The sequence below is a fragment of the Nicotiana attenuata genome, unplaced genomic scaffold (genome assembly GCF_001879085.1).
Source record: "Nicotiana attenuata strain UT unplaced genomic scaffold, NIATTr2, whole genome shotgun sequence".
NCBI lineage: Eukaryota > Viridiplantae > Streptophyta > Magnoliopsida > Solanales > Solanaceae > Nicotiana > Nicotiana attenuata.
Genome location: NW_017677409.1, coordinates 1 through 27,088, shown reverse-complemented (window position 1 = coordinate 27,088; position 27,088 = coordinate 1). Strand labels below are relative to the sequence as shown.

At 53.7% G+C, this 27,088-nt stretch overlaps 2 protein-coding genes across 2 annotated transcripts; both read left to right on the top strand.

The window, feature by feature from the left end:
- Nucleotides 1-23,163: 23,163 nt before the first annotated feature.
- On the top strand, nt 23,164-23,775 carry LOC109221394 (S-antigen protein-like; the record flags this gene model as incomplete). Its single annotated transcript, XM_019385878.1, has 1 exon — nt 23,164-23,775. A coding segment is annotated over one exon (612 nt), but the record flags the coding sequence as incomplete, so codon positions are not given.
- Nucleotides 23,776-23,992: 217 nt separating this feature from the next.
- On the top strand, nt 23,993-27,052 carry LOC109221393 (collagen alpha-1(I) chain-like; the record flags this gene model as incomplete). The annotated part of the gene is made up of 3 exons (XM_019385877.1): nt 23,993-24,179; nt 24,754-25,457; nt 25,504-27,052. Coding segments are annotated over exons 1-3 (2,440 nt in total), but the record flags the coding sequence as incomplete, so codon positions are not given.
- Nucleotides 27,053-27,088: the final 36 nt, after the last annotated feature.

The window sequence follows — 27,088 nt, the reverse complement described above, 5'->3', positions numbered from 1 at the left end:
TAGGCGATCCGGGATCGGATCCCTCGGGCCCACGGAGAAGGCGTGGTCCACAGCACACAGAAAGTTTGGGACTCGCAGCGATTTCGAGTTTTATGGCCATAAAATGCCAAAAAATGTAATTTTGTCATGGCGGGGCAGTGACCCTGGTTTCTTAGGTCGTATTTGATGTCCAGGACGAATATTAGGCGATCCGTACGGATCCTCGGGCCCACGGAGAAGGCGTGGTCCAAGCACACGAAAGTTGGGACGCTCGGATTTCGTGTTTTATGGCCGTAAAATGCCAAAAAATGTAATTTTGGTCATGGCGGGCGGTGACACTGTTTTCTTAGGTCGTATTTGATGTCCGGAGAATATTAGGCGACCGGGACCGGATCCCTCCGGGCCCACGGCAGAAGGCGTGGTCCAACCACACGAAAATTTGGGACTCGCACGGATTTCGAGTTTTATGGGTAAAATGCCAAAAAATGTAATTTGGTCAGGTGTGCGGGTGACACTGGTTTCTTAGGTCGTATTTGATGTCCAAGAGAATATTAGGCGATCCGGGACCGGATCCCCGGCCCACGGTAGAAGGCGTGGTCCAACCTCACGAAAATTTGGGAATCGCACGGATTTCGAGTTTTAGGCCGTAAAATGCCAAAAATGTAATTTGGTCATGGTGGGGCGGTGACACTTGTTTCTTAGGTCGTATTTGATGTCCCGGACGAATATTAGGCGATCCGGGACCAGATCCCTCCGGGCCACGGAAGAAGGGCGTGGTCCACAAGCACGAAAATTTGCTCACGCGGATTTCGAGTTTTATGGCCGTAAAATGACAAAAATAATTTGGTCATGGCGGGCGGGTGACACTTGTTTCTTAGGTCGTATTTGATGTCCAGGACGAATATTAGGGATCCGGGACCGGATCCCTCCGGGCCCAGGTAGAAGGCGTGGTCCCAGCACACGAAAGTTTGGGACTCCGCAGTTTCGAGTTTTATGGCCGTAAAATCCAAAAATGTAATTTGGTCATGGTGGGGCGGTGACACTTGTTTCTTAGGTCGTATTTGATGTCCCGGACGAATATTAGGCGATCCGGGACCGATCCCTCCGGGCCCACGGTGAAGGCGTGGTCCACAGCACACGAAAGTATAACTCGCGGAATTTCGAGTTTATGGCCGTAAAAATGCCAAAAAATGTAATTTGGTCATGGCGGGGCGGTGACACTGTTTCTTAGGTGTATTTGATGTCCGGAGAATATTAGGGATCCGGGACCGGATCCCTCCGGGCCCAGGCAGAAGGTGTGGTCCAAGCACAGAAAAGTTGGGACTCGCGCGGATTTCGAGTTTTATGCCGTAAATACAAAAATATATTTGGTCATGGCGGTGCGGTGACACTAGTGTTTCTTAGGTATTTGATGTCCAAGAAATATTAGGCGATCCGGGACCGGATCCCTCCGGGCCCACGGTAGAAGGCGTGGTCCAAGCACACGAAAATTTGGGACTCGCCGCGGATTTCGAGTTTTAGCCGTAAAATGCCAAAAAATGTAATTTGGTCATGGGGGGCGGTGACACTGGTTTCTCAGGTTGTATTTGATGTCCGGACGAATATTAGGCGATCCGGGACCGGATCCCTCCGGGCCACGAGAAGGCGTGGTCCACAGCACACGAAAGTTTGGACTCCGCGGATTTCGAGTTTTATGGCCGTAAAATGCCAAAAAATGTAATTGGTCATGGCGGGGCGGTGACACTTGTTTCTTAGGTGTATTTTGATGTCCGGACGAATATTAGGGATCCGGGACCGGACCCCTCGGCCCCAGCTAGAAGGCGTGGTCCGCAGCACACGAAAGTTTGGGACTCACGCAGTTTCGAGTTTTATGGCCGTAAAATGCCAAAAAATGTAATTGGTCATGGGGGCGGTGACACTTGTTTCTTAGGTCGTATTTGATGTCCCGGACGAATATTAGGCGATCGGGACCGGATCCCTCCGGGCCACGGTAGAAGGCGTGGTCACAGCACACGAAAGTTTGGAACTCCGCGGATTTCGAGTATTATGGCCGTAAAATGCCAAAAATGTAATTTGGTCATGGCGGGCGGTGACACTTGTTTTCTTAGGTGTATTTGATGTCCGGACGAATATTAGGGATCCGGGACCGGATCCTCCGGGCCCAGGCAGAAAGGTTGGTCCAGCAACAGAAAGTTGGGACTCGCGCGGATTTCGAGTTTTATAGCCGTAAAAGCAAAAAATATAATTTGGTCATGGCGGTACGGTGACACTGGTTTCTTAGGTCGTATTTGATGTCCAGGACGAAAATTAGGCGATCCGGGACGGATCCCCTCGGCCCACGGCAAGAAGGCGTGTCACACAGCACAAGAAGTTTGGGACTCGCGCGGATTTCGAGTTTTATGGCTAAAATGCCAAAAAATGTAATTTGTCATGGCGGGCGTGACACTGGTTTCTTAGGTCGTATTTGATGTCCAGGACGAATATTAGGCGATCCGTGAACGGATCCCTCTGGGCCCACGGCAGAAGGCGTGGTCATAGCACACGAAATTTGGGACTCAGCGGATTTCGGTTTTATGGCCGTAAAATGCCAAAAATGTAATTTGGTCATGGCGGGGCGGTGACACTTGTTTCTTAGGTCGTATTTGATGTCCGGAGAATATTAGGCGATCCGGGACGGATCCCTCCGGGCCCATGGCAGAAGGTGTGGTCCACACAGAAAATTTGGGACTCGCCGGATTTCGAGTTTATAGGTGTAAAATGCCAAAAAATGTAATTTGGTCAGGGTGCGGTGACACTGGTTTCTTAGGTCGTATTTGATGTCCAGAGAATATTAGGCGATCCGGGACCGGATCCCCGGGCCCACGGTAGAAGGCGTGGTCCCAACACAAAATTTGGGACTCGCGCGGATTTCGAGTTTTAGGCCGTAAAATGCCAAAAAATGTAATTTGGTCATGGTGGGGCGGTGACACTTGTTTCTTAGGTCGTATTTGATGTCCGGACGAATATTAGGTGATCCGGACCGGATCCCTCCGGGCCACGGCAGAAGGCGTGGTCCACAGCACACGAAAGTTTGGAACTCAGCGGATTTCGAGTTTTATGGCCGTAAAATGCAAAAATGTAATTTGGTCAGTGGTGGGCGGTGACACTTGTTTCTTAGGTGTATTTGATGTCCGGACGAATATTAGGGATCCGGGACCGGACCCCTCGGGCCCAAGAGAAGGCGTGGTCCCAGCACACGAAGTTTGGGACTCACGCGATTTCGAGTTTTATGGCCGTAAAATCCAAAAAATGTAATTTGGTCATGGGGGGGTGACACTGTTTCTTAGGTTATTTGATGTCCGGACGAATATTAGGCGATCGGGACCGGATCCCTCGCCCACGGTAGAAGGCGTGGTCCACAGCACACGAAGTTTGAACTCGCGGATTTCGAGTTTATGGCCGTAAAATGCCAAAAATGTAATTTGGTCATGGCGGGGCGGTGACACTGTTTCTTAGGTGTATTTGATGTCCGGACGAATATTAGGGATCCGGGACCGGATCCCTCCGGGCCCAGGCAGAAGGCGTGGTCCACAGCACAGAAAAGTTGGGACTCGCCGGATTTCGAGTTTTATAGCCGTAACATACCAAAAAATATAATTTGGTCATGGTGGTCGGTGACACTGGTTTCTTAGGTCGTATTTGATGTCCAGGACGAAAATTAGGCGATCCGGGACGGATCCCTCGGGCCCACGGCAGAAGGCGTGGTCCACAGCACACGAAAGTTTGGGACTCGCGCGGATTTCGAGTTTTATGGCCATAAAATGCAAAAAAATGTAATTTGTGATGGCGGGGCGTGACACTGTTTCTTAGGTCGTATTTGATGTCCAGGACGAATATTAGGCGATCCGTGAACGGATCCCTCCGGGCCCACGGTAGAAGGCGTGGTCCATAGCACACGAAAGTTTGGAACTCGCGCGGATTTCGTGTTTTATGGCCGTAAAATGCCAAAAAATGTAATTTGGTCATGGCGGCGGTGACACTTGGTTTCTTAGGTCGTATTTAATGTTCCGGACGAATATTAGGCGATCCGGGACCGGATCCCTCCGGGCCCACGGCAGAAGGCGTGGTCCATACCACACGAAAATTTGGGACTCGCACGGATTTCGAGTTTTATGGCTAAAATGCCAAAAAATGTAATTTGGTCATGGGTGCGGTGACACTGGTTTCTTAGGTCGTATTTGATGTCCAAGACGAATATTAGGCGATCCGGGACCGGATCCCTCGGGCCCACGGAGAAGGCGTGGTCCACACCACACGAAAATTTGGGACTCGCGCGGATTTCGAGTTTTAGGCGTAAAATGCCAAAAAATGTAATTTGGTCATGGCGGTGCGGTGACACTAGTTTCTTAGGTCGTATTTGATGTTCCGGACGAATATTAGGCGATCCGGGACGGATCCCTCGGGCCACGGAGAAGGCGTGTCCACAGCGCATGAAAGTTTGGGACTCGCGCGGATTTCGAGTTTATGGCTAAAATGCCAAAAAATGTAATTTGTCATGGCGGGGCTGCACCTGGTTTCTTAGGTCGTATTTGATGTCCAAGGACGAATATTAGGCGATCCGTGAACGGATCCCTCCGGGCCCACGGCAGAAGGCGTGGTCCATAGCACACGAAATTTGGGACTCGCGCGGATTTCGGTTTTATGCCGTAAAATGCCAAAAAATTAATTTGGTCATGGCGGTGCGGTGACACTGTTTCTTAGGTCGTATTTGATGTCCGGGAGAATATTAGGCGACCGGGACGGATCCCTCCGGGCCCACGGCAGAAGGCGTGGTCCAAGCACAGAAAGTTTGGGACTCGCGGATTTCGAGTTTTATGGGTAAATGCCAAAAATGTAATTTGTCAGGGTGCGGTGACATCTGGTTTCTTAGGTCGTATTTGATGTCCAAGAGAATATTAGGCGATCCGGGACCGGATCCCCCGGGCCCACGGTAGAAGGCGTGGTCCAACAACACAAAATTTGGGACTCGCGCGGATTTCGAGTTTTACGGCCGTAAAATGCCAAAAAATGTAATTTGGTCATGGTGGGGCGGTGACACTGTTTCTTAGGTCGTATTTGATGTCCGGACGAATATTAGGCGATCCGGACCGGATCCCTCCGGGCCCACGGTAGAAGGCGTGGTCCACAGCACACGAAAGTTTGGAACTCACGCGGATTTCGAGTTTTATGGCCGTAAAATGACAAAAATGTTAATTTGGTCATGGCGGGGCGGTGACACTGTTTCTTAGGTCGTATTTGATGTCCGGACGAATATTAGGTGATCCGGGACCGGACCCCTCCGGGCCCATAGTAGAAGGCGTGGTCCCAGCACACGAAAGTTTGGGACTCACGCGATTTCGAGTATTATGGCCGTAAAATCCAAAAAATGTAATTTGGTCATGGTGGGGCGGTGACAACTGTTTCTTAGGTCTTATTTGATGTCCGACGAATATTAGGCGATCCGGGACCGGATCCTCCGGGCCCACGAGAAGGCGTGGTCCACAGCACACGAAAGTTTGACTCGCGGATTTCGAGTTTATGGCCGTAAAATGCAAAAATGTAATTTGGTCATGGCGGGGCGGTGACACTTGTTTTCTTAGGTCGTATTTGATGTCCAAGATGAATATTAGGGATCCGGGACCGGATCCCTCCGGGCCACAGGCAGAAGGGTGGTCCACACACAGAAAGTTTGGGACTCGCGCGGATTTCGAGTTTTATGCCGTAAAACCAAAAAATAAAATTTGTCATGGGGTCGGTGACACGGTTTCTTAGGTCGTATTTGATGTCCAGGACGAAAATTAGGCGATCCGGGATCGGATCCCTCGGGACAACGGAGAAGGCGTGGTCCACAGCTCACGAAATTTGGGACTCGTTCGGATTTCGAGTTTTATGGCCTAAAATGCCAAAAAAATGTAATTTGTCATGGCGGGGCGTGACACTGTTTCTTAGGTCGTATTTGATGTCCAGGACGAATATTAGGCGATCCGGAACGGATCCCTCCGGGCCCATGGAGAAGGCGTGGTCCAAGCACACGAAATTTGGACTCGCGCGGATTTCGGTTTTATGGCCGTAAAATGCCAAAAAATGTAATTTGGTCATGGCGGGCGGTGACACTGTTTTCTTAGGTCGTATTTGATGTCCGAGGAGAATATTAGGGTCCGGGACCGGATCCTCCGGGCCCACGGCAGAAGGCGTGGTCCAACACACGAAAATTTGGGACTCCGCGGATTTCGAGTTTTTATGGTGTAAAATGCCAAAAAAATTAATTTGGTCATGGGTGCGTGACACTGGTTTCTTAGGTCGTATTTGATGTCCAGGACGAATATTAGGCGATCCGGGACCGGATCCCTCCGGGCCCACGGTAGAAGGCATGGTCCACACCACAGAAAATTTGGGACTCCGCGCGATTTCGAGTTTTAGGCGTAAAATGCCAAAAATGTAATTTGGTCATGGCGGGCGGTGACACTGTTTCTTAGGTCGTATTTGATGTCCGGACGAATATTAGGCGATCCGAGGATCCTTCGGGCCCACGAGAAAAGGCGTGTCCACAGCACACGAAAGTTTGGGACTCGCGCGGATTTCGAGTTTATGGCCTAAAATGCCAAAAATTTAATTTGTCATGGCGGGGCGGTGACACTGTTTCTTAGGTCGTATTTGATGTCAGGACGAATATTAGGCGATCCGGACGGATCCTCTGGGCCCACGGCAGAAGGCGTGGTCATAAGCACACGAAAAGTTTGGGACTCGCGCGGATTTCGGTTTTATGGCCGTAAAATGCCAAAAATGTAATTTGGTCATGGCGGGCGGTGACACTTGTTTCTTAGGTCGTATTTGATGTTCCCGGAGAATATTAGGCGATCCGGGACCGGATCCCTCCGGGCCACGGAGAAGGCGTGGTCCAACCACACGAAAGTTTGGGACTCGCACGGATTTCGAGTTTTATGGGTAAAATGCCAAAAATGTAATTTGGTCAAGAGTGGCGGTGACACTGGTTTCTTAGGTCGTATTTGATGTCAGAGAATATTAGGCGATCCGGGACCGGATCCCCCGGGCCCACGGTAGAAGGCGTGGTCCATAACACACGAAAATTTGGGTTTCGCGCGGATTTGAGTTTTAGGCCGTAAAATGCCAAAAATGTAATTTGGTCATGGTGGCGGTGAACATTGTTTTCTTAGGTCGTATTTGATGTCCGGACGAATATTAGGCGATCCGGGCCGGATCCCTCCGGGCCCACGGTAGAAGGCGTGGTCCACAGCACACGAAAGTTTGGAACTCACGCGGATTTCGAGTTTTATGGCCGTAAAATGCCAAAAAATGTAATTTGGTCATGGCGGGGCGGTGACACTTGTTTCTTAGGTTGTATTTGATGTCCGGGACGAATATTAGGTGATCCGGGACCGGACCCCTCCGGGCCCATAGTAGAAGGCGTGGTCCACACACGAAAATTTGGGACTCACGGATTTCGAGTTTTATGGCCGTAAAAATGCCAAAAAATGTAATTTGGTCATGGTGGGGCGGTGACACTTGTTTCTTAGGTCGTATTTGATGTCCCGGACGAATATTAGGCGATCCGGGACCGATCCCTCCGGGCCACGGTAGAAGGCGTGGTCCACAGCACACGAAAGTTTGAGACTCAGCGGATTTCGAGTTTTAGGCCGTAAAATGCCAAAAATGTAATTTTGGTCATGGCGGGGCGGTGACACTTGTTTCTTAGGTGTATTTGATGTCCCGGACGAATATTAGGTGATCCGGGACCGGATCCCTCCGGGCCCATGGCAGAAGGTGTGGTCCACAACACAGAAAATTTGGGACTCGCGGGTTTCGAGTTTTATGCCGTAAAACCAAAAAATATAATTTGGTCATGGTGTCGGTGACACGTTTCTAGGTCGTATTTGATGTCAGGACGATATTAGGCGATCCGGACGGATCCCTCGGGCCCACGGAGAAGGCGTGGTCCAACAGCACACGAAATTTGGACTCGCGGATTTCGAGTTTATGGCCGTAAAATGCCAAAAAAATGTAATTTGTCATGGCGGGGCGTGACCACTGTTTCTTAGGTCGTATTTGATGTCCCGGACTAATATTAGGCGATCCGGACCGGATCCCTCCGGGCCCACGGAGAAGGCGTGGTCCAAGCACACGAAAGTTTGGACTCGCGCGGATTTCGGTTTTATGGCCGTAAAATCCAAAAAATGTAATTTGGCTCATGGGGGCGGTGACACTGTTTCTTAGGTCGTATTTGATGTCCGGAGAATATTAGGCGATCCGGGACCGGATCCCTCCGGGCCCACGGCGAAGGCGTGGTCATACCAACACAAAAATTTGGGACTCGCCGGATTTCGAGTTTTATGGTTAAAATGCCAAAAAAAATGTATTGGTCGGGGCGGTGACACTGGTTTCTTAGGTCGTATTTGATGTCCAGACGAATATTAGGCGATCCGGGACGGATCCCTCCGGGCCCACGGCAGAGAGGCGTGGTCCACACCACACGAAAGTTTGGGACTCCGCGCGGATTTCGAGTTTTAGGCGGTAAATGCCAAAAAATGTAAATTTGGTCATGGCGGTGCGGTGACACTTTTCTTAGGTCGTATTTGATGTCCGGACGAATATTAGGCGATCCGGGACGGATCCCTCGGGCCCACGGAAGAAGGCGTGTCCACAGCACACGAAAGTTTGGGACTCGCGGATTTCGAGTTTATGGCATAAAATGCAAAAATGTAATTTGGTCATGGCGGGGCGTGACCTGGTTTCTTAGGTCGTATTTGATGTCAGGACGAATATTAGGCGATCGGAACGGATCCCTCGGGCCCAGGCAGAAGGCTGGTCATAGCACACGAAATTTGGGACTCGCGCGAGATTTCGTGTTTTATGGCGTAAAATGCCAAAAAATGTAATTTGGTCATGGCGGTGCTGGTGACACTTGTTCTTAGGTCGTATTTGATGTCCGGATGAATATAGGCGATCCGGGACCGGATCCCTCCGGGCACGGCAGAAGGCGTGGTCCACAGCACACGAAAGTTTGGACTCACGCTGGGATTTCGAGTTTTATGGTAAAAATGCCAAAAATGTAATGTTGGTCATGGTTTGGCGGTGACACTGAGCCATGACGAAATTACATTTTCTGGCATTTTACGGCCATAAAACTCGAAATCCGCGTGAGTCCCAAACTTTCGTGTGCTGTGGACCACGCCTTCTACCGTGGGCCCAGAGGGACCCGATCCCGAATCGCCTAATATTCGTCCTGACATCAAATATGACCTAAGAAACCAGTGTCACCGCACCGCCATGACCAAATTATATTTTTTGGCATATTACGTCCGTAAAACTTGGAATCCGTGCGAATCCCTATTTTTCGTGTGCTGTGGATCACGCCTTCCGCCGTGGGCCCGGAGGGATCCGGTCCCGGATCGCCTAATAATCGTCCTGGACATCAAATACGACCTAAGAAACCAGTGTCACCGCTTCGCCATAACTAAATTACATTTTTTCACATTTAACGGCCATAAACTTGAAATCCGCGTGAGTCCCAAACTTTCCTGTGCTGTGGACCAAGCCTTCTACCATGGGCACGGAGGGATCCGGTCCCGGATCGCCTAATATTTGCCCTTGACATCAAATACGACCTAAGAAACAAGTGTCACCGCCCCGCCATGACGAAATTACATTTTTTGGCATTTTACGGCCATACAACTCGAAATCCGCGTAAGTCCCAAACTTTCGTGTGCTGTGGACCACGCCTTCTACCGTGGGCCCGGAGGGATCCGGTCACGGATCGCCTAATATTCGTCCTGGACATCAAATACGACCTAAGAAACCTGTGTCACCGCACTGCCATGACCAAATTATATTTTTTGGCATATTACATCCGTAAAACTTGAAATCCGTGCGAATCCCGATTTTTCGTGTGCTGTAGATCACGCCTTCTACCGTGGGCCCGGAGGGATTCGGTCCCGGATCGCCTAATATTCGTCCTGGACATCAAATACGACCTAAGAAACAAGTGTCACCGCCCCGCCATGACGAAATTACATTTTCTGGCATTTTACGGCCATAAAACTCGAAATTCGCGTGAGTCCCAAACTTTCGTGTGCTATGGACCACGCCTTCTACCGTGGGCCCGGAGGGATCCGGTCCCGGATCGCCTAATATTCGTCCTGGACATCAAATACGACCTAAGAAACAAGTGTCACCGCCCCGCCATGACGAAATTACATTTTTTGGCATTTTACGGCCATACAACTCGAAATCCGCGTATGTCCCAAACTTTCGTGTGCTGTGGACCACGCCTTCTACCGTGGGCCCGGAGGGATCCGGTCCCGGATCGCCTAATATTCGTCCTGGACATCAAATACGACCTAAGAAACCAGTGTCACCGCACCGCCCTGACCAAATTATATTTTTCGGCATTTTACGTCCGTAAAACTTGAAATCCGTGCGAATCCTAATTTTTCATGTGCTGTGGATCACGCCTTCTGCCGTGGGCCCGGAGGGATCCGGTCCCGGATCGCCTAATATTCGCCCTTGGCATCAAATACGACCTAAGAAACAAGTGTCACCGCCCCGTCTTGACGAAATTACATTTTTTTGGCATTTTACGGCCATGAAACTCGAAATCCGCGTGAGTCCCAAACTTTCGTGTGCTCTGGACCACGCCTTCTACCGTGGGCCCGGAGGGATCCGGTCCCGGATCGCTTAATATTCGTCCTGAACATCAAATACGACCTAAGAAACCAGTGTCACTACACCGCCACGACCAATTTACATTTTTTTGGCATTTTACAGCCACAAAACTCGAAATCCGCGCGAGTCCCAAATTTTCGTGTGGTATGGACCACGCCTTCTACCGTGGGCCCGGAGGGATCCGGTCCCGGATCGCCTAATATTCGTCCTGGACATGAAATATGACCTAAGAAACCAGTGTCACTGCACTGCCATGATCAAATTATATTTTTTGGCATTTTACGACCATAAAGCTAGAATTCCGCGTGATTCCCATATTTTCGTGTGCTATAGCCCATCCCTTCCGCCGTGGGCGCAGACGGATCTAGACCCGATTCGCCTAATATTTGTCCGGGACATCATATATGTCCAATGAAACCATTGTCACAACCCCTCCATAACTAGCTTACATTTTTTGGCATTTGACGGCCATAAAACTAGAATTCCGCCCGGTCCCATATTTTCGTGTGCTATAGCCCTTCCCATCCGCCGTGGGCCCGAACGGATCCGGACCCGGATCTCCTAATATTTGTCCGGGACATCATATGCTACCTAAGGAACCATTGTCACCGCGCCGCCATGACCAGATTATGTTTTTTGGCATTTAACGGCCATAAAACCGGTAATCCGCCCGATTCCCATATTTTCGTGTGGTATGGACCACGCCTTCTACCGTGGGCCTGGAGGGATCCCGGCCTGGATCGCCTAATATTCGTCCTACACATCAAATACGACCAAAGAAACCAGGGTCACTGCCCCGCCATGACCGAATTACATTTTTACGGCCATAAAACTCGAAATCCGAGTGAGTCCCAAACTTTCCTGTGCTGTGGACCACGCTTTCTCCCGTGGGCCCGGAAGGATCCGGTCATGGATCGCCTAATATTCGTCCTGGACATCAAATACGACCTAAGAAACCAGTGTCACCGCTTCGCCATAACCAAATTACATTTTTCGGCATTTTACGTCCGTAAAACTTGAAATCCGTGCAAATCCTAATTTTTCGTGTGCTGTGGACCAAGCCTTCTACCATGGGCACGGAGGGATCCGGTCTCGGATCGCCTAATATTCGTACGGGACATCAAATACGACTTAAGAAACAAGTGTCACCGCCCCACCATGACCAAATTACATTTTTGGCATTTTACGGCCATAAAACTCGAAATCCGCGCGAGTCCCAAACTTTCGTGTGCTGTGGACCACGCCTTCTACCGTGGGCCCGGAGGGATCCGGTCCCGGATCGCCTAATATTCGTCTTGGACATCAAATACGACCTAAGAAACCAGTGTCACCGCACCGCCCTGACCAAATTATATTTTTCGGCATTTTACGTCCGTAAAACATGAAATCCGTGGAATCCTAATTTTTCGTGTGCTGTGGATCACGCCTTCTGCCGTGGGCTCGGAGGGATCCGGTCCCTGATCGTCCAATATTCGCCCTTGACATTAAATACGACCTAAGAAACCAGTGTCACTGCACCGCCACGACCAATTTACATTTTTTGGCATTTTACAGCCATAAAACTCGAAATCCGCGCGAGTCCCAAACTTTCGTGTGCTGTGGACCACGCCTTCTACCGTGGGCCGGGAGGGATCCGGTCCCGGATCGCCTAATATTCGTCCTGAACATCAAATACGACCTAAGAAACCAGTGTCACCGCACCGCCATGACCAAATTATATTTTTTGGCATATTACGTCCGTAAAACTTGAAATCCGTGCGAATCCCAATTTTTCGTGTGCTGTGGATCACGCCTTCTGCCGTGCGCCCGGAGGGATTCGGTCCCGGATCGCCTAATATTTGCCCTTGACATCAAATACGACCTAAGAAACCAATGTCACAACCCCTCCATAACTAGCTTACATTTTTCGTGTGCTATTTTACGGCCATAAAACTCGAAATCCGTGCGAATCCTAATTTTTCGTGTGCTGTGGATCACGCCTTCTGCCGTGGGCCCGGAGGGATCCGGTCCCGGATCGCCTAATATTCGTCCGGGACATCAAATACGACCTAAGAAACAAGTGTCACCGCCCCGCCATGACCAAATTACATTTTTTGGCATTTTACGGCCATAAAACTCGAAATCCGCGTGAGTCCCAAACTTTCGTGTGCTGTGGACCACGCCTTCTACCGTGGGCCCGGAGGGATCCGGTCCCGGATCGCCTAATATTCGTCCGGGACATCAAATACGACCTAAGAAACAAGTGTCACCGCCCCGCCATGACCAAATTACATTTTTTGGCATTTTACGGCCATAAAACTCGAAATCCGCGTGAGTCCCAAACTTTCGTGTGCTGTGGACCACGCCTTCTACCGTGGGCCCGGAGGGATCCGGTCCCGGATCGCCTAATATTCGTCCGGGACATCAAATACGACCTAAGAAACAAGTGTCACCGCCCCGCCATGACCAAATTACATTTTTTGGCATTTTACGGCCATAAAACTCGAAATCCGCGTGAGTCCCAAACTTTCGTGTGCTGTGGACCACGCCTTCTACCGTGGGCCCGGAGGGATCCGGTCCCGGATCGCCTAATATTCGTCCGGGACATCAAATACGACCTAAGAAACAAGTGTCACCGCCCCGCCATGACCAAATTACATTTTTTGGCATTTTACGGCCATAAAACTCGAAATCCGCGTGAGTCCCAAACTTTCGTGTGCTGTGGACCACGCCTTCTACCGTGGGCCCGGAGGGATCCGGTCCCGGATCGCCTAATATTCGTCCGGGACATCAAATACGACCTAAGAAACAAGTGTCACCGCCCCGCCATGACCAAATTACATTTTTTGGCATTTTACGGCCATAAAACTCGAAATCCGCGTGAGTCCCAAACTTTCGTGTGCTGTGGACCACGCCTTCTACCGTGGGCCCGGAGGGATCCGGTCCCGGATCGCCTAATATTCGTCCGGGACATCAAATACGACCTAAGAAACAAGTGTCACCGCCCCGCCATGACCAAATTACATTTTTTGGCATTTTACGGCCATAAAACTCGAAATCCGCGTGAGTCCCAAACTTTCGTGTGCTGTGGACCACGCCTTCTACCGTGGGCCCGGAGGGATCCGGTCCCGGATCGCCTAATATTCGTCCGGGACATCAAATACGACCTAAGAAACAAGTGTCACCGCCCCGCCATGACCAAATTACATTTTTTGGCATTTTACGGCCATAAAACTCGAAATCCGCGTGAGTCCCAAACTTTCGTGTGCTGTGGACCACGCCTTCTACCGTGGGCCCGGAGGGATCCGGTCCCGGATCGCCTAATATTCGTCCGGGACATCAAATACGACCTAAGAAACAAGTGTCACCGCCCCGCCATGACCAAATTACATTTTTTGGCATTTTACGGCCATAAAACTCGAAATCCGCGTGAGTCCCAAACTTTCGTGTGCTGTGGACCACGCCTTCTACCGTGGGCCCGGAGGGATCCGGTCCCGGATCGCCTAATATTCGTCCGGGACATCAAATACGACCTAAGAAACAAGTGTCACCGCCCCGCCATGACCAAATTACATTTTTTGGCATTTTACGGCCATAAAACTCGAAATCCGCGTGAGTCCCAAACTTTCGTGTGCTGTGGACCACGCCTTCTACCGTGGGCCCGGAGGGATCCGGTCCCGGATCGCCTAATATTCGTCCGGGACATCAAATACGACCTAAGAAACAAGTGTCACCGCCCCGCCATGACCAAATTACATTTTTTGGCATTTTACGGCCATAAAACTCGAAATCCGCGTGAGTCCCAAACTTTCGTGTGCTGTGGACCACGCCTTCTACCGTGGGCCCGGAGGGATCCGGTCCCGGATCGCCTAATATTCGTCCGGGACATCAAATACGACCTAAGAAACAAGTGTCACCGCCCCGCCATGACCAAATTACATTTTTTGGCATTTTACGGCCATAAAACTCGAAATCCGCGTGAGTCCCAAACTTTCGTGTGCTGTGGACCACGCCTTCTACCGTGGGCCCGGAGGGATCCGGTCCCGGATCGCCTAATATTCGTCCGGGACATCAAATACGACCTAAGAAACAAGTGTCACCGCCCCGCCATGACCAAATTACATTTTTTGGCATTTTACGGCCATAAAACTCGAAATCCGCGTGAGTCCCAAACTTTCGTGTGCTGTGGACCACGCCTTCTACCGTGGGCCCGGAGGGATCCGGTCCCGGATCGCCTAATATTCGTCCGGGACATCAAATACGACCTAAGAAACAAGTGTCACCGCCCCGCCATGACCAAATTACATTTTTTGGCATTTTACGGCCATAAAACTCGAAATCCGCGTGAGTCCCAAACTTTCGTGTGCTGTGGACCACGCCTTCTACCGTGGGCCCGGAGGGATCCGGTCCCGGATCGCCTAATATTCGTCCGGGACATCAAATACGACCTAAGAAACAAGTGTCACCGCCCCGCCATGACCAAATTACATTTTTTGGCATTTTACGGCCATAAAACTCGAAATCCGCGTGAGTCCCAAACTTTCGTGTGCTGTGGACCACGCCTTCTACCGTGGGCCCGGAGGGATCCGGTCCCGGATCGCCTAATATTCGTCCGGGACATCAAATACGACCTAAGAAACAAGTGTCACCGCCCCGCCATGACCAAATTACATTTTTTGGCATTTTACGGCCATAAAACTCGAAATCCGCGTGAGTCCCAAACTTTCGTGTGCTGTGGACCACGCCTTCTACCGTGGGCCCGGAGGGATCCGGTCCCGGATCGCCTAATATTCGTCCGGGACATCAAATACGACCTAAGAAACAAGTGTCACCGCCCCGCCATGACCAAATTACATTTTTTGGCATTTTACGGCCATAAAACTCGAAATCCGCGTGAGTCCCAAACTTTCGTGTGCTGTGGACCACGCCTTCTACCGTGGGCCCGGAGGGATCCGGTCCCGGATCGCCTAATATTCGTCCGGGACATCAAATACGACCTAAGAAACAAGTGTCACCGCCCCGCCATGACCAAATTACATTTTTTGGCATTTTACGGCCATAAAACTCGAAATCCGCGTGAGTCCCAAACTTTCGTGTGCTGTGGACCACGCCTTCTACCGTGGGCCCGGAGGGATCCGGTCCCGGATCGCCTAATATTCGTCCGGGACATCAAATACGACCTAAGAAACAAGTGTCACCGCCCCGCCATGACCAAATTACATTTTTTGGCATTTTACGGCCATAAAACTCGAAATCCGCGTGAGTCCCAAACTTTCGTGTGCTGTGGACCACGCCTTCTACCGTGGGCCCGGAGGGATCCGGTCCCGGATCGCCTAATATTCGTCCGGGACATCAAATACGACCTAAGAAACAAGTGTCACCGCCCCGCCATGACCAAATTACATTTTTTGGCATTTTACGGCCATAAAACTCGAAATCCGCGTGAGTCCCAAACTTTCGTGTGCTGTGGACCACGCCTTCTACCGTGGGCCCGGAGGGATCCGGTCCCGGATCGCCTAATATTCGTCCGGGACATCAAATACGACCTAAGAAACAAGTGTCACCGCCCCGCCATGACCAAATTACATTTTTTGGCATTTTACGGCCATAAAACTCGAAATCCGCGTGAGTCCCAAACTTTCGTGTGCTGTGGACCACGCCTTCTACCGTGGGCCCGGAGGGATCCGGTCCCGGATCGCCTAATATTCGTCCGGGACATCAAATACGACCTAAGAAACAAGTGTCACCGCCCCGCCATGACCAAATTACATTTTTTGGCATTTTACGGCCATAAAACTCGAAATCCGCGTGAGTCCCAAACTTTCGTGTGCTGTGGACCACGCCTTCTACCGTGGGCCCGGAGGGATCCGGTCCCGGATCGCCTAATATTCGTCCGGGACATCAAATACGACCTAAGAAACAAGTGTCACCGCCCCGCCATGACCAAATTACATTTTTTGGCATTTTACGGCCATAAAACTCGAAATCCGCGTGAGTCCCAAACTTTCGTGTGCTGTGGACCACGCCTTCTACCGTGGGCCCGGAGGGATCCGGTCCCGGATCGCCTAATATTCGTCCGGGACATCAAATACGACCTAAGAAACAAGTGTCACCGCCCCGCCATGACCAAATTACATTTTTTGGCATTTTACGGCCATAAAACTCGAAATCCGCGTGAGTCCCAAACTTTCGTGTGCTGTGGACCACGCCTTCTACCGTGGGCCCGGAGGGATCCGGTCCCGGATCGCCTAATATTCGTCCGGGACATCAAATACGACCTAAGAAACAAGTGTCACCGCCCCGCCATGACCAAATTACATTTTTTGGCATTTTACGGCCATAAAACTCGAAATCCGCGTGAGTCCCAAACTTTCGTGTGCTGTGGACCACGCCTTCTACCGTGGGCCCGGAGGGATCCGGTCCCGGATCGCCTAATATTCGTCCGGGACATCAAATACGACCTAAGAAACAAGTGTCACCGCCCCGCCATGACCAAATTACATTTTTTGGCATTTTACGGCCATAAAACTCGAAATCCGCGTGAGTCCCAAACTTTCGTGTGCTGTGGACCACGCCTTCTACCGTGGGCCCGGAGGGATCCGGTCCCGGATCGCCTAATATTCGTCCGGGACATCAAATACGACCTAAGAAACAAGTGTCACCGCCCCGCCATGACCAAATTACATTTTTTGGCATTTTACGGCCATAAAACTCGAAATCCGCGTGAGTCCCAAACTTTCGTGTGCTGTGGACCACGCCTTCTACCGTGGGCCCGGAGGGATCCGGTCCCGGATCGCCTAATATTCGTCCGGGACATCAAATACGACCTAAGAAACAAGTGTCACCGCCCCGCCATGACCAAATTACATTTTTTGGCATTTTACGGCCATAAAACTCGAAATCCGCGTGAGTCCCAAACTTTCGTGTGCTGTGGACCACGCCTTCTACCGTGGGCCCGGAGGGATCCGGTCCCGGATCGCCTAATATTCGTCCGGGACATCAAATACGACCTAAGAAACAAGTGTCACCGCCCCGCCATGACCAAATTACATTTTTTGGCATTTTACGGCCATAAAACTCGAAATCCGCGTGAGTCCCAAACTTTCGTGTGCTGTGGACCACGCCTTCTACCGTGGGCCCGGAGGGATCCGGTCCCGGATCGCCTAATATTCGTCCGGGACATCAAATACGACCTAAGAAACAAGTGTCACCGCCCCGCCATGACCAAATTACATTTTTTGGCATTTTACGGCCATAAAACTCGAAATCCGCGTGAGTCCCAAACTTTCGTGTGCTGTGGACCACGCCTTCTACCGTGGGCCCGGAGGGATCCGGTCCCGGATCGCCTAATATTCGTCCGGGACATCAAATACGACCTAAGAAACAAGTGTCACCGCCCCGCCATGACCAAATTACATTTTTTGGCATTTTACGGCCATAAAACTCGAAATCCGCGTGAGTCCCAAACTTTCGTGTGCTGTGGACCACGCCTTCTACCGTGGGCCCGGAGGGATCCGGTCCCGGATCGCCTAATATTCGTCCGGGACATCAAATACGACCTAAGAAACAAGTGTCACCGCCCCGCCATGACCAAATTACATTTTTTGGCATTTTACGGCCATAAAACTCGAAATCCGCGTGAGTCCCAAACTTTCGTGTGCTGTGGACCACGCCTTCTACCGTGGGCCCGGAGGGATCCGGTCCCGGATCGCCTAATATTCGTCCGGGACATCAAATACGACCTAAGAAACAAGTGTCACCGCCCCGCCATGACCAAATTACATTTTTTGGCATTTTACGGCCATAAAACTCGAAATCCGCGTGAGTCCCAAACTTTCGTGTGCTGTGGACCACGCCTTCTACCGTGGGCCCGGAGGGATCCGGTCCCGGATCGCCTAATATTCGTCCGGGACATCAAATACGACCTAAGAAACAAGTGTCACCGCCCCGCCATGACCAAATTACATTTTTTGGCATTTTACGGCCATAAAACTCGAAATCCGCGTGAGTCCCAAACTTTCGTGTGCTGTGGACCACGCCTTCTACCGTGGGCCCGGAGGGATCCGGTCCCGGATCGCCTAATATTCGTCCGGGACATCAAATACGACCTAAGAAACAAGTGTCACCGCCCCGCCATGACCAAATTACATTTTTTGGCATTTTACGGCCATAAAACTCGAAATCCGCGTGAGTCCCAAACTTTCGTGTGCTGTGGACCACGCCTTCTACCGTGGGCCCGGAGGGATCCGGTCCCGGATCGCCTAATATTCGTCCGGGACATCAAATACGACCTAAGAAACAAGTGTCACCGCCCCGCCATGACCAAATTACATTTTTTGGCATTTTACGGCCATAAAACTCGAAATCCGCGTGAGTCCCAAACTTTCGTGTGCTGTGGACCACGCCTTCTACCGTGGGCCCGGAGGGATCCGGTCCCGGATCGCCTAATATTCGTCCGGGACATCAAATACGACCTAAGAAACAAGTGTCACCGCCCCGCCATGACCAAATTACATTTTTTGGCATTTTACGGCCATAAAACTCGAAATCCGCGTGAGTCCCAAACTTTCGTGTGCTGTGGACCACGCCTTCTACCGTGGGCCCGGAGGGATCCGGTCCCGGATCGCCTAATATTCGTCCGGGACATCAAATACGACCTAAGAAACAAGTGTCACCGCCCCGCCATGACCAAATTACATTTTTTGGCATTTTACGGCCATAAAACTCGAAATCCGCGTGAGTCCCAAACTTTCGTGTGCTGTGGACCACGCCTTCTACCGTGGGCCCGGAGGGATCCGGTCCCGGATCGCCTAATATTCGTCCGGGACATCAAATACGACCTAAGAAACAAGTGTCACCGCCCCGCCATGACCAAATTACATTTTTTGGCATTTTACGGCCATAAAACTCGAAATCCGCGTGAGTCCCAAACTTTCGTGTGCTGTGGACCACGCCTTCTACCGTGGGCCCGGAGGGATCCGGTCCCGGATCGCCTAATATTCGTCCGGGACATCAAATACGACCTAAGAAACAAGTGTCACCGCCCCGCCATGACCAAATTACATTTTTTGGCATTTTACGGCCATAAAACTCGAAATCCGCGTGAGTCCCAAACTTTCGTGTGCTGTGGACCACGCCTTCTACCGTGGGCCCGGAGGGATCCGGTCCCGGATCGCCTAATATTCGTCCGGGACATCAAATACGACCTAAGAAACAAGTGTCACCGCCCCGCCATGACCAAATTACATTTTTTGGCATTTTACGGCCATAAAACTCGAAATCCGCGTGAGTCCCAAACTTTCGTGTGCTGTGGACCACGCCTTCTACCGTGGGCCCGGAGGGATCCGGTCCCGGATCGCCTAATATTCGTCCGGGACATCAAATACGACCTAAGAAACAAGTGTCACCGCCCCGCCATGACCAAATTACATTTTTTGGCATTTTACGGCCATAAAACTCGAAATCCGCGTGAGTCCCAAACTTTCGTGTGCTGTGGACCACGCCTTCTACCGTGGGCCCGGAGGGATCCGGTCCCGGATCGCCTAATATTCGTCCGGGACATCAAATACGACCTAAGAAACAAGTGTCACCGCCCCGCCATGACCAAATTACATTTTTTGGCATTTTACGGCCATAAAACTCGAAATCCGCGTGAGTCCCAAACTTTCGTGTGCTGTGGACCACGCCTTCTACCGTGGGCCCGGAGGGATCCGGTCCCGGATCGCCTAATATTCGTCCGGGACATCAAATACGACCTAAGAAACAAGTGTCACCGCCCCGCCATGACCAAATTACATTTTTTGGCATTTTACGGCCATAAAACTCGAAATCCGCGTGAGTCCCAAACTTTCGTGTGCTGTGGACCACGCCTTCTACCGTGGGCCCGGAGGGATCCGGTCCCGGATCGCCTAATATTCGTCCGGGACATCAAATACGACCTAAGAAACAAGTGTCACCGCCCCGCCATGACCAAATTACATTTTTTGGCATTTTACGGCCATAAAACTCGAAATCCGCGTGAGTCCCAAACTTTCGTGTGCTGTGGACCACGCCTTCTACCGTGGGCCCGGAGGGATCCGGTCCCGGATCGCCTAATATTCGTCCGGGACATCAAATACGACCTAAGAAACAAGTGTCACCGCCCCGCCATGACCAAATTACATTTTTTGGCATTTTACGGCCATAAAACTCGAAATCCGCGTGAGTCCCAAACTTTCGTGTGCTGTGGACCACGCCTTCTACCGTGGGCCCGGAGGGATCCGGTCCCGGATCGCCTAATATTCGTCCGGGACATCAAATACGACCTAAGAAACAAGTGTCACCGCCCCGCCATGACCAAATTACATTTTTTGGCATTTTACGGCCATAAAACTCGAAATCCGCGTGAGTCCCAAACTTTCGTGTGCTGTGGACCACGCCTTCTACCGTGGGCCCGGAGGGATCCGGTCCCGGATCGCCTAATATTCGTCCGGGACATCAAATACGACCTAAGAAACAAGTGTCACCGCCCCGCCATGACCAAATTACATTTTTTGGCATTTTACGGCCATAAAACTCGAAATCCGCGTGAGTCCCAAACTTTCGTGTGCTGTGGACCACGCCTTCTACCGTGGGCCCGGAGGGATCCGGTCCCGGATCGCCTAATATTCGTCCGGGACATCAAATACGACCTAAGAAACAAGTGTCACCGCCCCGCCATGACCAAATTACATTTTTTGGCATTTTACGGCCATAAAACTCGAAATCCGCGTGAGTCCCAAACTTTCGTGTGCTGTGGACCACGCCTTCTACCGTGGGCCCGGAGGGATCCGGTCCCGGATCGCCTAATATTCGTCCGGGACATCAAATACGACCTAAGAAACAAGTGTCACCGCCCCGCCATGACCAAATTACATTTTTTGGCATTTTACGGCCATAAAACTCGAAATCCGCGTGAGTCCCAAACTTTCGTGTGCTGTGGACCACGCCTTCTACCGTGGGCCCGGAGGGATCCGGTCCCGGATCGCCTAATATTCGTCCGGGACATCAAATACGACCTAAGAAACAAGTGTCACCGCCCCGCCATGACCAAATTACATTTTTTGGCATTTTACGGCCATAAAACTCGAAATCCGCGTGAGTCCCAAACTTTCGTGTGCTGTGGACCACGCCTTCTACCGTGGGCCCGGAGGGATCCGGTCCCGGATCGCCTAATATTCGTCCGGGACATCAAATACGACCTAAGAAACAAGTGTCACCGCCCCGCCATGACCAAATTACATTTTTTGGCATTTTACGGCCATAAAACTCGAAATCCGCGCGAGTCCCAAACTTTCGTGTGCTGTGGACCACGCCTTCTACCGTGGGCCCGGAGGGATCCGGTCCCGGATCGCCTAATATTCGTCCTGGACATCAAATACGACCTAAGAAACCAGTGTCATCGCACCGCCCTGACCAAATTATATTTTTCGGCATTTTACGTCTGTAAAACTTGAAATCCATGCGAATCCTAATTTTTCGTGTGCTGTGGATCACGCCTTCTGCCGTGGGCCCGGAGGGATCCGGTCCCAGATCGCCTAATATTTGCCCTTGACATCAGATACGACCTAATAAACCACTGTCACCACACCGCCATGACCAATTTACATTTTTTGGCATTTCACAGCCATAAAACTCGAAATCCGCGCGAGTCCCAAATTTTCGTGTGTACTGCGACGTATGGACCCACGCCTTTACCGTGGGCCGGAGTGGATCCGTCCCGGATCGCCTAATATTTCATCCTTGGACATCAAATACGACCTAAAGAAACCAGTGTCACCGCACTCCATGACCAAATTATATTTTTTGGCATTTTACCCATAAAACTCAAATCAAGTCCCAAATTTTCTGTGTGTTGGACCACGCCTTCTGCCGTGGGCCCGGAGGGATCCGGTCCCGGATCGCCTAATATTCTCCGTTGACATCAAATACGACCTAATAAACAAGTGTCACCGCCCCGCCATGAAAATTACATTTTGGCATTACGGCCATAAAACCGAAATCCGTGGAGTCCCAAACTTTTCGTGTGCGTGTGACCACGCCTTCTCCGTGGGCCCGAGGATCCGTTCCGGATCGCTCTAATATTCGTCCTGGACATCAAATACGACCTAAGAAACCAGGTCACCGCACCGCCATGACAAAAAATTACATTTTTTGGCATTTTCGGCCAAAACTCGAAATCCGCGCATCCCAAACTTTCGTGTGCTGTGGACCACGCCTTCTGCCGTGGGCCCGGAGGATCCGTCCCGGATCGCCTAATATTCGTCGGACATCAAATACGACCTAAGAAACAGTTCACCGCACCCCATGAACAAATTACATTTTTGGCATTTTATTAGCCATAAAACTCGAAATCCGCGAGTCCCAAATTTTGTGTGTGGACCACGCCTTCTACCGTGCGGCCCGTGTATGTGATCCGTCCGGGAATCGAACCTGAAGAGTCGTTTGGTGTACATCAAAGACGACCGAAGAAAACCTACTTGTGTGCAGGGGCACCGCTGGTTCTGTGTAGTGACTACCAGGACCAAGGAACAAGGGGGTGGCAGGGGACCAACCAGAAACGGCGAGAGATGTCGCTGTGGTGGTGTGGTGGGGCGGAGGCCCAAAGGGCGTGGGGAGGGACCACGCCGGCGGCCGGGGGCCGAGGAGCCGGGCCCGGAGCGCCGAAAAGAGGCGGCCGGGACAGGTAGAGAGCGACCGAGAAACAAGGGAACCGCCCCCCGCCGAGGACCAAAGGACAGGGGAGGGGACGGGCCAGTAAAAAAGCGAAAGCCGCGCGTGTGTAGGACCAAAACGGGCGGGGGCGAGGGACCACGCCTGCGACGGGGGCCCGGAGGGCTCGGGGCACGGGCGGGCCGAAGGAGTGCGGCCGGGAGCGTAGTGAGAGTAGTGAGGACCGAAGAAAACGAGGGGCACGCCCCGCCAGACAAAAAGGACAGGGGGGGCAGGGGAGGGCCAGAAAACGCGAAAGCCGCGCGAAGGCCCAAACGGGCGGTGGGGGGGACCACGCCGGGCGGCCGGGGGCCGAAGGGAGCCGAGAACCGGAGCGCCCGAAGGGGCGGCGGTCGGGGAAGCGATAGTATGTCGAGTGTGAGAGAGTGAGCGGTGGGGGTTTGGCATCTCTGGACTCACCAGGTACCTCATATATGTGTATTTGAGGTGTGGGGGGAGGGGACGGCTAAGGAAATATGCGCGATATGTAGTCTTGCGGCTGAGGCCCAAAACGGCCGCGCAGGGGCGGGGGACCACACCCGGCGGCCAGGGGCGCGGAGGGAGCCCGGGGGCCCGGAGGCAGGTCGCGAGAGAGGGCGGCCGGGACATGGAGGAGAGAGCGAGAGGCGAAGAAACAAGGGACCGCCCCGCCGGACAGAGGAGGACAGGGGGCAGGGGACGCTCAGAAGACGCGAAAGCCGCGAAGAGGGACAAACGGGCTGCGGGACCACGCGGGCGACCGTGGGTCGCCGGAGGGCGGGGGCCCGGAGCGTCCGAGAGTGTCTGTGTCTCTGGTGAGCTATGAGTATGATGTATATGAGTGCTCGAAAGAATACATTTTTTTTAGGCTATGCGCTTTTATTTTTCCGCGCGTGGAGCGAGGGATGAGAACAATGGGGGGGGGTATGTGTGGACGGCCCAGATAAACGTCTATAATGCGGCTGTATTGTTGTGGGAGGCCCAAACGGGCGGGGGCGGGGTGCGGACCACGCCCGTTTGCGTAGATGGGTGCTGCCGTGAGGTGCCGTGGCGGCGTGGTGAGCACCGAAGAGGCGGCCGGGACATCAAAGGATCGATATCTTGTAATGTAAATTGACATTGAGGGTTGGTCTATCGCCCCGCCAGGACCAAAGGACAGTGGTCTGAAGCGGCGAGAGAATGCGCGAAAGCGCGGGAGGGGCCAAACGGGGCGGGGGCGGGGGACCACGCGGCGGACGGGGCCGGGAGAGCCGGGCGCGGGGAGCGGGCGCGGAGAGAGCGGCCGGCGACCAGCAAAGACGACGACATAACAATTATGTTGTGCTATTCTCTCTTTTTGGTTGCGTTCTGTGTTTTTTTTGGTGTGTGTGTGGTGTTGGTGCCCACCAGGACCAAAAGGACAGGGGGGGGCAGGGGACGGCCCGGGAAAAACGCGAAAGCGCTGCGCGCAAGGCCCAAGGGCCGGGGGAGTGGACCACTGCGGCGACCGGCCGGGGGGAGCCGGGCCGGGAGCGCCCGAAAGAGGCAGCGGGAGACAGCAAAGGACGAGGGCGCGAGAGGAGAACCAGGGCACCGCAGACCGGGACCAAAGGACAGGGGGGCAGTGGACAACAGAGAGCGCGAGTAGCCGGGCGAGGCCCAAAGGGCAGGGGGAGGGAAACCACGCCGGCGGGCCGGGGGCCGGAGGGAGCCGGGCCCAGGGCGCCGAAGAGGCAGCGCGAAGCGAGGGACGACGCGAGAGAGAGAGAGACGCCCCGCCAGGGACCAAAGAAGACAGGGGGGGCAGGGGACGGCCGGGAGGAGGAAGCAGCGGAGAGATCGGCGCGGCGGGTTATGGGAGAGGCCAAACGGGCGGGGGCGAGCGACCACCCGGGCGGCCGGGCCCAGAGGGAGCCGGGCACGGAGCGCCGAGAGGCGGCCGGGACAGCAAAGACGACCCGAAGAAACCAGGGGCACGGGCCCCGCCAGAGCGAGAAAGGAGAGCGAGGGGGGCGAGGGTGAGCGCGAGAAAACGCGAAAAGCCTGCGCGAGGCCGCGTAGAGAGCGGCTGCGGGGGGAGCACGCCGGCGGCCGGGGGCCGGGGTGTGGGTGTGGTGTGGTGGTTTGGGGTGTGGTTTTTTTTTCTGTGGGGTGCCGAAGGGAGCCGAGCCCGAGCGCCGAAGTGGCGGCCGGGACAGCAAAGACGACCGAGAAAACCAGGGGCACCGGACCGCCAGGAGCTATGTGAAGGAGAGGGGGAGGGGACGGGGAGAAAAACGCGAAAGCCGCGCGAGGGGCCCAACGTGGAGGGCTAGGGACCACACCGGCCCGCCCAGGGGCCCGGACGAGCCAGGCGCCCGGAGCACCGAAGAGGCGGCCGGGACAGCAAAGACAAGCCGAAGAACAAGTGGACCGCCCCGCCAGGACCAAAGGACAGGGGGGGCGGGACGGCCAGAAACGCGAAGCCGCGGAGGGCCAAACGGGCGCGGGGGGCGGGTGGACCACGCCGGCGACCGGGGGCCCGCTAGGGAGGGGGCCCGAAGCGCCGAAGAGGCGGGCCGGGAACAGCAAGCACGACCGAAGAAACAAGGGGCAACCGCGCCACCGGACAAAGGACAATGGGGGGTGGCAGGGGACCGCCAGGCAAAACGCGAAAGCGGCGGGAGGCCCCAAACGGGCGGGGCGGCGGACCACCCGGCGGACGAGGGCCCGGAGGGGGCCGGGCCCGGGAAAAGGGGGGCAACCGAAAAAAAAAAAAGGGGGCGGCCGGGACATCAAAGACACCCGAAGAAAACAAGGGGCACCGCCCCGCCCAGGACCAAAGGACAGGGGGGCAGGGGCGCCAGAAAACGCGACAAGCCGCGGGAGGGCCAAACGGGCAGGGGCGGGGCGACCCAACGCCGGCGACCGGGGCCCGGAGGGCAGCCGGGGCCCGGAACGCCGCCCGAAGAGGCGGCCGGGGACCAGCAAAGACGACCGAGAAACAAGGCACCGCCCCAGCAGGGACCAAAGGTGACAAGGGGGGGGCAGAGGGACGGCCCGGAAAAAACACGCACTGGAAGTAGGCGCGCGGGGCGAGGCCCAAAGGGGCGGGTGGAGGTGACCCCAACGCGGCGACCGGGGTCCCGGAGGGGAGCCGGGCCCGGAGCGGCGGGGCACGGAGAGAGGAGCGGGACAGCCAACAGAACACCGAAGAAACCGGGGGCACGGGGCGAGCGCGGCCAGGAGCCAAAGGAGAGTGGGGCTGGGGGAGACGGCTCAGACAAATCGCAGAACAGCCGCGCGAGGCCCACACGGGTCAGGGGCGATAGGACCACACCGCGCGGCCAGGGGGCCCGAGGGAGCCCGGAGCACGGAGCACCCGAAGAGGCGGCCGGGACAGCAAAGACAACCGAGGAAATCAAAGGGGACCGCCCCGCAGGACCAGAAGGACAGGGGGGGCAGGGACGCCAGAAGACGCGAACAGCCGCAAGACGGGAACAACGGGCGGGGGCGGGGTACCACGCCGGCGACCGGGCGGCCCGGCAGGGATGCGGGCACCGAGCAGCACCGTACGGATGCGCCGGGACACAAAGACCGACCGAAGAAACAATCAGGGGCCATCCCCGCCCCACCAGGACCCAAAGTACAGGGGGGGGGAGGGGACGGGCCAGAAACGCGAAAGCGGCGGGAGGCCCCAAACGGCCGGGGGCGCGGACCACGGCCGGCTGTTACGGAGGCGCCGGAGGGGGCCGGGGCCCGGTAG